This window comes from Triplophysa rosa, linkage group LG17 (assembly GCF_024868665.1).
Source record: "Triplophysa rosa linkage group LG17, Trosa_1v2, whole genome shotgun sequence".
Lineage (NCBI taxonomy): Eukaryota > Metazoa > Chordata > Actinopteri > Cypriniformes > Nemacheilidae > Triplophysa > Triplophysa rosa.
Window position 1 is genome coordinate 3,431,107 of NC_079906.1, and position 12,760 is coordinate 3,443,866.

The following is a 12,760-nucleotide window of genomic DNA, read 5'->3' on the forward strand; positions in this document are numbered from 1 at the left end:
CTATAAACTGTGGTCTGTGATAGACTTATTTGTGTATTTATATATGTATTTATTGTGTGGGATTTTTTTCAGAATAATAATTTGGTAGTAAAGTAACCATTATTATGAAGTTATTTTAATAGGGAAATACCAAACGACAGCTCTTTGCAAACCATTTTTTTACTTTGAACAAACTAAAACAAGAAAACATTCTGAAATACCGAAAAACTGGATTAAACGACAATGATTGTGACATTTTTTATTCATTATACAAGTCTCTCAAAAACTATATTATCTATTTTAGATCTATTCCATTCTAATTCTGTTGTCTATATTTGAGAAAAATTATGTGTACTGTGTATATTCAGAGTGTAGTGCATGTCTTTTATATTCTGTTTTTCTCTTAGTGTATTGCTCTTGTATGTAGAGAGGATTGTAGATGGATTAGATGCCATTATTACGTCATATAGGTATCAAGCAAAAACACATTTTTGTTGGTGTAAAAGTTTTGAATTTATCTTTAGAAGGCAGTATAGTTTGTGTTTCTTTTACCAATCAAAATAAATTATTACAAACCCATAAAGTAAACTAACTAGTTAAATTAAAAGTATTAAAAGTTAATGATTGTCCCTTTAACTAAAGGTAAATACTGCCATCTAGTGATAAATATTGAAATCATCATGGAAAAATACAAATCATCCTGAACTGATTTGTATCTATCCATGATGATTTCAGTTAATATTACAGAAAATGTCATTAAGAGCTGTATATATCAAAGAAAACAGAAAGATGTATTTTGAAACTATATATTCTATTTGTATTGACAGTCAGCAACATAAGTAGCAGAATAATTGTTTTTGAGACAATCCAGTGGGTGGCGCTGTATACACACGTCTGTCTCCGACTGTGGCCTTAACAGCAAACGTCCAGACACAAACTAGTCAAACTTGTAACGTTTATTAAATGTTGTGAAAGCCTAACAAAATACCAGAAACACGAATTAGTGAGATACAATTCTGAAACTATTTTCATTTAAAAAGCACATGTACGTCACAAAACCTTTGTTTACAAATGGCTGTTTCAGAACATCCTGAGTTGATAATAAAACACAAAACAAAACTGTTATCCTTTCTGCCCAACTCATAAATAATGATGTCAAGAAATGAGTGTGGAAAAGCTGAGTTCTTCCAAACATAAAGCTGATATGAGCAGAAAACAAGCAAACAATGTTCAAAAATCCCCGATTGACCATTTATAATTACAAATAAAATAAACTGTATTAAAAATGCCAGATTTTTGTGTTGTATTAAACAGTAGGTCACTGTCCCACCCATACATAGGAAAAGATAGCTGACAACGTTGTGCAATTTTTCCTGACTGATCTCTTCCAAATAAAAATGAATCATGTTTTTTTTCTTGAGAACAAACAATAAAAAAAATCAAAGGGTGGTAACAATTTTACACTTTTGCTTTGCTTTTACTTACACACCTACACTAATGAATAGGGTTGCATGGGGTGAAAGCCATATACTAAGACATCATATGACTCATCCAATACATGACTCAGTTTATTAAAATAAAAAACAACACATTTATGGCAGATAGTGAGCATCTTTCGAGGTAACATGTTATATGGTAATATTTAAGCAAGGTTAGTGAAAACAAAGATATTGTACCAACACAAGGACATTTGAACTTGGTGTCTTAAATATCAATGGCAATGTAAAAGAGTTTAGATCAGTTCTTTAAACAGTCAGACAATTAATTAAACTGCTATTCACCTATTCATGACTGCAACTGAGTTGAATGTGTCTATAAACTAGTTGAATTGAATTAGAACTCTCCAGTCCTAATTAGTCATTAAGTACAAATCAACTTTTTACAACTTACTGCATTTTAGGCCTAAAACAAAGGGACGATAAAAACCTACTGAAAATGAGTTACAGGTACAAAGAATGGCTGAAATTGTACATCATAAAGTTAAAAAGTCTAATGTCTTATCAGACAAAAACAGCACCAAACTAAACTAAACTAGATCAAGTTTTCCAACAAATTTTAACTTTTATTTAAAACACTGCAGGGTCAAGCCGGTTATTTATCCATGAGTTTAAAGAATTACTGCCTTTCAAATGTGTTTTTAGCAGCACATGAAGTATGCTCCTTAAAAACCCACCAATGAGACAAGCTGACCAAGACAATCTTCATGACTCTTTGGAAAGCAAATGCTTTCTCAAACTTCATATTTGGCGATTTTTTTATAAAAAAGCACTAAAGGGCACAATACACCACTTCCCAATTACTTCATCCCTTTTTGCATAAACATCAGTCATTTTATCTAATGTTTTCATCCTTTTCATTCTTCTGGTCTTAAGCTCTTCTTCAATCGCTGGCCGTATCTCCTTTGAGCCATGTTACAACATTTATCCATGTTCTGGTTGCTGTTATTGTTGTAGTGAGAGAAGCTTTCAAACTGTGTCTCCTGTTAAAAAATTACAAAGGAAACACAAGGAAGGTGCAAATTAAATGATTAGGGACTAGTTAGTTAGGTTAAGTGGTTAAAGTTACTTGACATAAGCAAAGGGAAAGAAACTAAATTACAAAACGCTATGTCTTTTTAAATGCCATTGCTCTTGGTGGGATACCAGTGATGCCACTGGCATCCCCCAGAATAACTTTGTTTAAAATGCCAAAAGACAGTCGTAAACATTCTTTGGACAGCCTTCAGCGACCTGTTTGAAGAGTAATAAGACACTCCGTTAGAACAAATGGCACCTCTAGCAAGAATCTAGAAAGAGACATTGGTCATTATTTTATATATATACTGTATATATAAATAAAATGTCTTTGTAGTCAAACAACTGCCATAAATTCTGTTGGGTGAATAGATGTCAGAAATGACCTTATTAACTACATTGGAGAAAATAAATCTTCCCAGATAGAGCACTGGAATGTGGCCTTGCTAATTTTTTATTTAGTCCTCAATCATTTTTTACTTGATCCTTCCATGACTTCCATGCTTTTATGGCCTCATTTTTTCCTAAAACATTCTGGCTGCAAGCATTTATTCTACTTAAGGAATATAAAAAATATGAAAATCATATATTTACTATACAATTATTATGAAAATGATTTGATTACATAAACAAATAATACAAGTGCAATTTCATTAAAGAGTGAACTACTCCCTTATATGTCTACTGTATGAATGAGATACAGTAATATCACACATCAATTATGATATTATCAAAATATCAAGTATTAACAAAACATCAAACTGTTGGGGTAGCTCACTTGTTACAGCACTGAATTAAAAGCATCAGTGTCATTAGTAATCTGTCACATGGTGATAAAATGTATACTTTTATCTGATTACTCCTCTAGGACATCTGCATAAATTCACCAACCACTAAAAATCGCTTTGGTTTTTCTAGCATCTTTTGTTTTAGCAGATGACCCGGTATAATATTTTGTAACCTAACACAATGGCATTCAAGTAGGGCTTTGGTTATAGCTCTACAATTTGTTTCCCATGTGTTTGCTTATTTACATGCATTTGTATATTAATTGCTGTACATGAGTGTATGTTTGAATACGTGTGTACCCACCTGTGGGAGCAGCTGTGTGCTGCCTATTGCTCTTGACTTCCATGAAGATAGTATAAGTATCATAGCCAAACAAGATTCCAGCCAGCAGGCCGAACACCTGTGAGAGGAGGTGAACATCATTAATGAACAGGAGTTAAACAGTATGACCCAACTGAAGGAGGCATTCGTGAAGCCTTAAAAACAGATAGGGAGGTAAATGTGTTCAATTTTGAGGTTGTATGTTAAGACATCTCACCCCACCAGCGATGCGAGCCCCATCCCCAGCTCCACCAATCACACAGATAAGAGAGGTTATGAGATAGAGGAGTGCACCAATCCCAGCGCGGAACAGGTCCTGAGGGGATGATGGAGATTGTGGTAAGTTTAGAAAAGATCATCATCTCTCCTCTAATAGGCTTTGCCCTGCCTAGAAGCTTTTGAATGTCAAATATTTCCAAATAAGGACCACTGTCCTGACAGTTCGGAGAAACAGTCTGTTTTAACGTTCAATAATGTATTTAGAGGTTCTGATGTGGCACAAGGAAGAAGCAAAACATATAAGACTACATGTGTTCTTCAAAGGACAAGTTTGAACCAAAATGAAGATTTTATCATTATTTGTATCTCAAATCTTTAATGGAGGTATGTGAATGTTTTTTTTTTTAAATCCCGTGCCATTTCTGCGTGTTCATAAGAGTCTTTAATGGATTATATGGTTTATTTTTTAACTCATTTGTAAGATATGATATGGAATGTGCAGCATGGGAGTTGCATGGGATTATTTTAAGGTTTTGGGTCCTTTTAAAGCTTGAGGAAGATACAAAGCTATTGTACATTTTTATATGATTTATTTCTTTTAAAAGGGACATTGTGCATTAAGATCCAAATGTACCCAAGTTACCACAAATGCCAATTTCGATGGAAGTCTTGTTATGGGTGAACAACAACATGCCTTTTGAAGCATGAGGAAAGCAGAGCCGTTGAGAGAGAGAGTCGCGTCAACGCCATTGACTTCAATGGAACAGTTTTTTCACAGCAATGGCGGTTTATAGAGCCTCTCAATAGTTCCCGGAAGTTACTAGTAATGCATGGAGCTGCGACTAGACCAATTGAGGTAAATTTTTAACACATGTAAAGACACAAGTCGTTTAATGAATGAAAAAATTAAAGAAATAAAGAAGAAAAAACATAACTTCCTGGAACTATCTGAAGACTCCATGAATCAATGTGAACTTCCGTTGTCGCGATTCTCTCTCAATGGCTCTGGAGGCAATGTAATTTTAAGGACAATAGAAATTTATTTTTATTTTTAGTGTTTTTTAAGTAAATAATGACTGCATTTGTATTTGTGTTAATACTTACACTCCAGGGCCAGTTCACAACCTGGATCTGTTTGTCCAGCTCCATCATGAAGATAATGAAGAAGATTATGGCAAAGACCATCTCACAGATGGCAACTGCTGAATATCCTCCATACATAGATGCAGCATAACAGATGATGATGATGAAACTGATGAGCTACAGCAAAGAGAGATACTGAACGTTTAGTGACAAAAAGACAACAAAGTTTTGTTAATCTCCTCACATGCCTATACAGGTATGTGTTACAAATAACAAACAGTTTTTTTACCAATATAAACATTGGCCAGAAATATAAGTATAAATTTACAGACGGTGATGTCTTTTGCTCACAAAAATGCTTCAGTCTAGAATTGTAAATGCCTTCACATGGAATTCTCCATTGAAACTACACTAGAAAGGAGTTACACCCATGTAGTCAACCAGAACACATTTGCACGAAGTTTTGCACGGCAAATATTTTCTTCAATAAATCTCACAGATATAACAGATCATCTGATCGGTTTCATTTATTTTTGTCCTTAGTTGGATATCAATGTACTATAATCCAGTGACAAATAATGGTGCCATCCAACAGCATGACCACTGTATAGCATTCAATAAGATTGCTTCAAAGTCTCTAAATTATAATGTATTAATGATATAATTGAAATAATAACAGTTGTGGAAAATAATGATCTTTTTGAGGGAATAATAGGGAGGTTAAACACATAAATAAAAGTTGTGTCAGCACAGCAGTCATAATCTACCTACAAAAACATTATAATTCTGATAACATGGCAGTTGTGACTCTGTAATTTCATGTTTTCTTTTTTACTTTTCTGACAATGTACAGTTATTTCATATATTTGCTAACTTACTTAAAACAAAACAAAACACATAAACATTTAAAACGGTATAGTTAAACCATTTGTCAGTATCCCCACATTTTGTCTGAACAAACCATCTGTTCAAAGTGTCAGTTAACAGCACAGCTTTGAATTTCTCACATCCTCTGGAGTTTGTGAGGAGTTGTGAACTTCTACTAAAACATGTGGTGGTAAAGACTAAAAAAGTGGGGCCTATAGCTCGGGTGTAAACCCCTGACAATCCATGTGGCTCACATCAGAGGGGGTTGGGTCCTGAGGGGCCCTACATGGATTTAAATAAAGTCTCTGACTAACTAAGAATACCCTTGGGAGGAGATAGCAAATGTGAACATCTAGTCAACTCCAGCCTTGAACTTACTCATATTTGCATATATTTCTACTATAAAACAAAAAGGACGTATACAGAAGAGTTGAATAAACACTGCCGGCAACTACTATGAAATGCTGAATTCTGCTGTGGCTATGAATCAGACTTCAAGAACTCTATCTTATAATCAATGACTCATAAATTTATTTCAGAATAACCATGAAAGAAAGAAAGCTTGCTGAAAATGAGGTTTAGAAATGTAGAATTTTACGAATAAGATTAAAACATGTTCAAATAAAATAAAAAATGTTGTTACATTTCGGTAACTAGATTTTTATAAATGTAAGCAGTGTCTGTAAAGAGTCAATGCAGCCACAAGGCTGGGGTATTTAGAGTTGTTGCCATGACATTGGTGGGTGGTTGCTAGATGGTTGGTTACATAAAGATCTATGGTTATTTGGTTTCCAAATATAGCTCAGCTCCTGCATTGTGGTTTTTTTTTTACCAATTCACAAGTCTGATTTTGTGGTTATAGCACAGCTCTCCTCAACAAGCATTATGTCATGGTGTCATTCATGTCTAGTGTGATGTAACTTACATGCAGGGCCACTATCAGATGAGATGTGTCCCAAAGTTCAGCTCTTACAGTTAGCAATGAACATGAATATAGCAATTGTGATGTTTGCCTCAGTAAGCAACACTGATAATATTATGTCTCAGGTCAAGGCATCTTGAAGTGCTATTCTTGTTGCCATGGTGTTATGCTGCTAACGTTTTGCTCACATGTGGATTACTTGTGCCGGTAAAAGCAATCTGCTAAAACAGCTAAAAGAAAAAACATTTAACGATGATTTTCTCAAACAGGAAGATTATTCATGTGTTTAGTGGTAAGTTTCCTGTTTGCTATAATTCGAGGATCAACAAAGTTGCTACCATGGCAATACGTGGCAATACAAATATTACATTTACAGGAAATATGATTCAAGAATGTGACTAGCCATGTACAGTATAGAGACATTCTTGACAATACTCCGTCCTCTCAAGATAATTGTTTTATTTTCATATAATTGCAGAATTATAATATTTTGTCTGTTTTAACAATAATAAAATCTACAGTGGCAAGTAAATTTAGGTATTAGAACATTATAATGTACAACAAGAAACTTCCTTCTTTTTGAACCCAAACATATTATGTAGTCAGTGTAATCAGGTTAATAAAGGTTCAAGTCCAATGTTTGTCTAATATTGCAAAGAAGCACTAAAACACACCATTATTGGCACATACTGTTTTAATTTTCAGCTAAGATTAGCATAGCAACAAAGCTGAGAAAGGCATTTTTTCCATCAGCGTAGCCAGTAAAAATAGTCTTTCATCAAATAGTCTTAGCTGTGCAATATAAAATAAAGCAGAATGGGAGCACACACGGCAGTGGCTGCTGTCTGGCTTTAATCCGTTCTCTTTGACAAATGTGTCACACTTCTTCACACAGATGTGCTAATGCTCAGCTGCTAATGACGCCACAGTCATCTGTTTGAAAGCCAGCAGACTTTAATACAAAGTAAGGGCTCACTCTTAGGTAGTTTAGGCATTTCTATTCTATATTCTATATTTACTACTGTAATTAACTGACATGTGCTACTAGGGATGTAACGATTCACCGTGAACCGGTTGAAAATCGGTTATAATGAGTGACGATTCAAATCGGTTGAGGTGTGAACTGAATCGCAATACATTTTTTGAACAGCAGGGGCCGCTATTTTCACTGCAAATCTAAACGTGGACATGCTGATATTTCTTAAATGCAAAAAAATCCAAGAAAAGCTCAGACAGTATTAGTTTGTTTATATTAAAAAGACTTTTTCTATTATTAATTTGTTATAAAATTGCAGTTTAGTTTTGTTATTTGAAATAAAACATTATTTTATTATACAAAGAAACGTGAAGCATTTAAGAAATAATGCAAGGGAAGTTGTTCATTTCTAATTTGTTTCAACTCATTTTGTAAAAATAAATCGTGAGTAAATCGTGAATAAATCGCATCGTGAGATCAGAATCTTGACTCGCATCGCATCATGAGCTGAGTGAATCGTTACATCCCTATGTGCTACTTTAGTGAACTGATACTGTATACCAATCCTTCCAAACAACAAAATCTGTACAAGCTTGTGGCCTCCCTGTATACAGTATATGAGTCAAAATCTGCCAAGGGGTAATTAAATGCAACAAATTTATCATCTTTAATTGGAAAATTTTACAACATTTGATCAAAATATGATAATTGCCATAAACATTTAAACAGCTGAAAAGATAGTGATCAAAATCCACGTTTTCCAGGAAAAGTGTGTACTCCCTAGACCTCTGCTTTTCATAAATACTTCTGCATACTCTGTGTATGTTGACAGATATTTCAAATGATGTGGATTGGAAAACAGACAGATTTTTTTTATTTCTTAGCAAGCAAGTATTCAGTGAAGAGATTGAACGCCCATGAGTGTTTTACACACATTCCAACCGACAGCCAGCCTAAGTTTTAGGCGGACTTAATAACATGCTGTGAACTAAATTCGATTTTGGGGTAATGCTAAAACATGATGTAGACATTTAAAATGTTTTACGGAATTACGTTTATTTGATTTGATCCATGGACAAATTCCAAGTATTTGAATTTCAAAGTTGCACAAATTAAGTTAAAATAATGTAGCATTTAACAGATAAGCTTAGAAATAAAAAAGGAGGCAAAGTGGTGCGCTGAGTAAATATGATTTATTCAGATGAATGAACAGAAATGAAAGGGATACTCCACTCAAAAATGTTGTCATGAATTACTCCCCCCCAATAAATTTCTTTGGTCTGTTGAAAAATGTTAGCAACTGACATTACTGGAACACTATAGAAGAGAGATAAAAGAACTGGTTGCTTTTTATCAAAATATCTAATTTTGTGTTCAACAGAACAAAACATTAGACAATCATTTTTCATAATATGGTAGACAATGATGTCCCCTTTAATGTATCTTTAAGTATCCCTTTAATGAATTTAGTTCTGCAAACTTTTTCACTCACTTTCTTACATGAAACTGAAAATCTGTATGCTTTTAATTTATAAAGGTCTCGTTACAGTCATTAAGAGTACGTTTACATGAAAAAAACTGAACATTTTTTCCTTTGCGATTTTGAAAAGTTTCACGTACACACGACAGCATTATCAAAATGATTTGCATTTACATGGATCCGGGAAAACGAATAAAAACAATGTATTATGCATGCCAGGCCAGTGGATGGCGATGTTACGTTGTGAAGAAACACTACGTGCCTGCGCACATACGCATACCGTATTTTAATCTAAAAGCGCCTTTGTCGGTGTGTATGTGTGTTTATAGTAGTGTGCATATTAATACTATGTCTCCACTGGTTGTAGTGGTGCAGTAAATCTATACTTTTTGCTGGAAAAATTATAATAAGTATGTCACATGGCACAAACATACAGCATTGAGGCCGCCATTATTGTTTGGGGAATACTTGCGCATGCCTACAGACTGAACGCGTAATACGCATGCGTATGACATCATCGTTTTTGGAAAACACCGCCTTCAGAGTTTACATGGAAACGATAATGCCAGCGATTTCAAAAACTTGCACTTTGACCCATTTTCAAAAGTTTGCGTTTTCAATCCCCCAAAACACCGTTTTCGTATAAATGAACAGCCAAAACGCAAAGAACGTTTTCAGTTTATAGTTGAAAACGCTCTCTTGTAAACGATCTCTAAATCTACCTGAGGAGCAAGCAGACAGTATGCCTGTCATCAGTCACCACTCCCTCACACACACATGTGTAACAGCTTTATGAGTTGCAGGGACTGGCACAAACTGCCTCTTTACGTCTCACAGGCAGAAAGAGCTCCAGCCAGCACACAATGAAGCTCTATTCAAGATTCCAGCACTGGCCCTTTAAGAACACCCACCCACTACTCTGGGCTCTAACATGAAAACGGTCACAGGGTGAAAAGATAAATAAGGAAACACAAAGTGATATTTCTTGTCACACTTGGAACATACATATAGCCTACAACAAACCTACAAAAAACAGATGGAAATGATAAAGTCTACTGTGGAAAGTGTATAAGAGAAATATTTAACACCCATGCCCTAATCATCTGGCAAAGATACGCATTCTCAAACTTAGCAGTGGCGCCCACAGCTTTTTCACACTGTCCACAAAGCCATTCATGACATTCATGCATGTGTTCACATGTTTTTTGCCAAATACAAAAATTAATGAGACAGTATGTTACCATGTAAAATAAGCCTCTATTTAAAGGAGTAGTTCAGCCAAAAATGAAATGTATCCCATAATTTACTCACCCTCTTGCCATCCTAGGTGTCAAGTGCGATCTGTGACTCTACATGTTTAGTGGTGGGTGTGTCTCTGGGTATGTGAATTCATGTTTGCATAGCAACATTTAGCTCTTGAATATGAGTGAAACACACCCAAGTTTTGTACAAATCTTTATTACATGCTATTATTGATAATATTTACCGATCATTATATGTTTGGTTATCTATTTCACACAAGTGGATGATGTAATTCTCTAATCAGTTTTGTGTCTTAACGATATCTGGACTGGATCACAAGCTATGGTCCAAATTCAGACGTTAGGAGATATGCTGACATTAGATTTCAACAGAAACAGGAACTTGGACATCTAGACTAAACTTTCTTAACACATGGTATAGAAGAAATCAAGACTGGATACTTGTGAGATGAGGCAAGGTTCTTCATGCAATAACAGCTGGAATGTTTTATCATTTACGGCATTGTTGTTTTCATGTAAGTCAGATGGTTTATGTGTTAAAAACAAAGACTTGGTGAGTTTTCCACAGTATTAACCTGTAAACGGATGAGAGTCGATGCCAGTACAAGTTTGTTAAAATAACTATTTATAATGTTATGCAGTTCTTATTGCATCTAGGAATTACAGATATTTACCTCATTAACAAAGAGCACTTTTACACTTTCATAACCTGACATTTATTTTGTCTTAAAGGGACAATTTACCGAAAAATGTAAGTCTTTGGCCCTTAAACCTGCACGCATTTCTTTCTGAAGACACGCTTCTCTATTCCATAAAATAAACACATGTTGTGACCAGATGCCAAGCCTTCCACTGCAAGTTTTTTGTATATGCACAACGCAAACGTGATTTGATGACTATGAAGAAGAGATTTTGAGTTACATAACGCCTTAAATTAAATGGCTTTAGAAGCTATTCACTGGCTCACAACTGTAAATCACAACTATAAATCAGACTTCAGTATCTCTAGACGTATTTTTCACAACTTTTCCTGTTTGTGGATTTCAACAAGGTACCAAAAGACTATCCTTTCAGCTTTTCAGCAGATGGGTAGAACCTCATGCCCTTTGACCTTACAGCATTAAGTCAGCACATGGTCAACATTCCAGCCACCTCCTCTCAACAGTACACACTTGTGTGAGGGTTCAAATGGCTCTGTGACCGAAGGCATTTCATTCAACGCTATGAATTTCAGCACTGCTGTTACTACCCATACTACTCTACTCCCATAACAAGGCATACTTCAGTACTGGCACACTTCAATATGCAATGATGTATTGCATTGTTGTATAATTGCATTTACAATTGTCAGTAGGCTATACTGCATACAGCACGCTCATTTTCTGCTCATGTACAGTGTAGGTGGCAACATATAAGTACTAAAATCTTTACATTATGGGGAGTTTAAAGATAAAAGTTAAACAGTGCGAGTTTAACTTTTTGGGCCCTTGAATATAACGTAACAGACGTAACGTTACACATTCACTTTGTCCATGACTCAAGTGTGTGAATCAACAGGTTAATTAAAGGTATTGAATAAGAGCGGCGCCATGGCAACACTTCATTTTCACGCCTCCGCAGCATTTTAACACAGAAAAATAAATAACTGTATCTCCCAAAAGAAACACGTTATAAATGAAATTAAAGTGACAACAACTTACTATTTCGGCGGCCAGAATCGTCCCTTTCCGAGTCCGCACATAGCTCTTCAGTTTCTCCAGACAGTTTGCAAACGGACTCGCCTCAGTTTCTGCCATTCTGCAGATATTTCCGCGATACTGTATAACGTTTTCTTACAGAGCTAGCCTTCCTGTCAGCAAACCTGGAGAAACACTAGCTATCGTTGTAGTCCGTTTACTTTGACGCAAATGAGTCGCTCGACGTACTTCCTGGTGTCACTGAAGTCTAAACTAAGCGAATAGTTCACAGAGCAACAGTTCTGAGAACAGTGTGTGTTTGGGGCGTAGTCTTTACAACTCTCATTAAGGTAAATAAAGGCGACACAGCTCAAGGAGAGTACAGCCGCAAGATGGAGACATACCCTTACGACGGTTAAACATTGTATTTCGGTAACCATGGTTTCATTGTGATATTGTAGTAAAACCACTTATTTTACCGCTGTCTACATGCAATATGTCTTTTAATAAATGTTTATGATCTTCATTTTGTATTTAATTTTTGCGTATTTTTGTAGAGCAAACTGTAAATGTTCAAAGTTAAAAAACTAAAAGGAAAGGGAAACACAGAAACGCTGAAAATGTGGATATACAGTAGGTACATGAATAGTACAATTAATAGTATGGTTATTAA

General features: G+C 35.1%; 1 protein-coding gene across 2 annotated transcripts; it reads right to left on the reverse strand.

Moving 5' to 3' along the window:
• Window positions 1-920: 920 nt before the first annotated feature.
• Window positions 921-12,444, reverse strand: plp2b (proteolipid protein 2b). 2 transcript variants are annotated; one of them, XM_057357529.1, is made up of 5 exons: window positions 12,112-12,442; window positions 4,926-5,081; window positions 3,820-3,918; window positions 3,585-3,681; window positions 921-2,458 (listed from the first exon to the last, which is right to left on the reverse strand). In XM_057357529.1, the coding sequence occupies exons 1-5, from the start codon at window positions 12,205-12,207 to the stop codon at window positions 2,445-2,447; spliced, it is 462 nt and encodes a 153-aa protein (XP_057213512.1). In that variant the 5' UTR covers window positions 12,208-12,442; the 3' UTR covers window positions 921-2,444. The 2 variants fall into 2 exon arrangements, with proteins under 2 accessions (XP_057213512.1, XP_057213513.1); XM_057357530.1 differs by lacking the exon at window positions 921-2,458 and adding an exon at window positions 2,466-2,708 and having other exon boundaries at window positions 12,112-12,444.
• Between the last annotated feature and the right edge of the window lie 316 nt (window positions 12,445-12,760).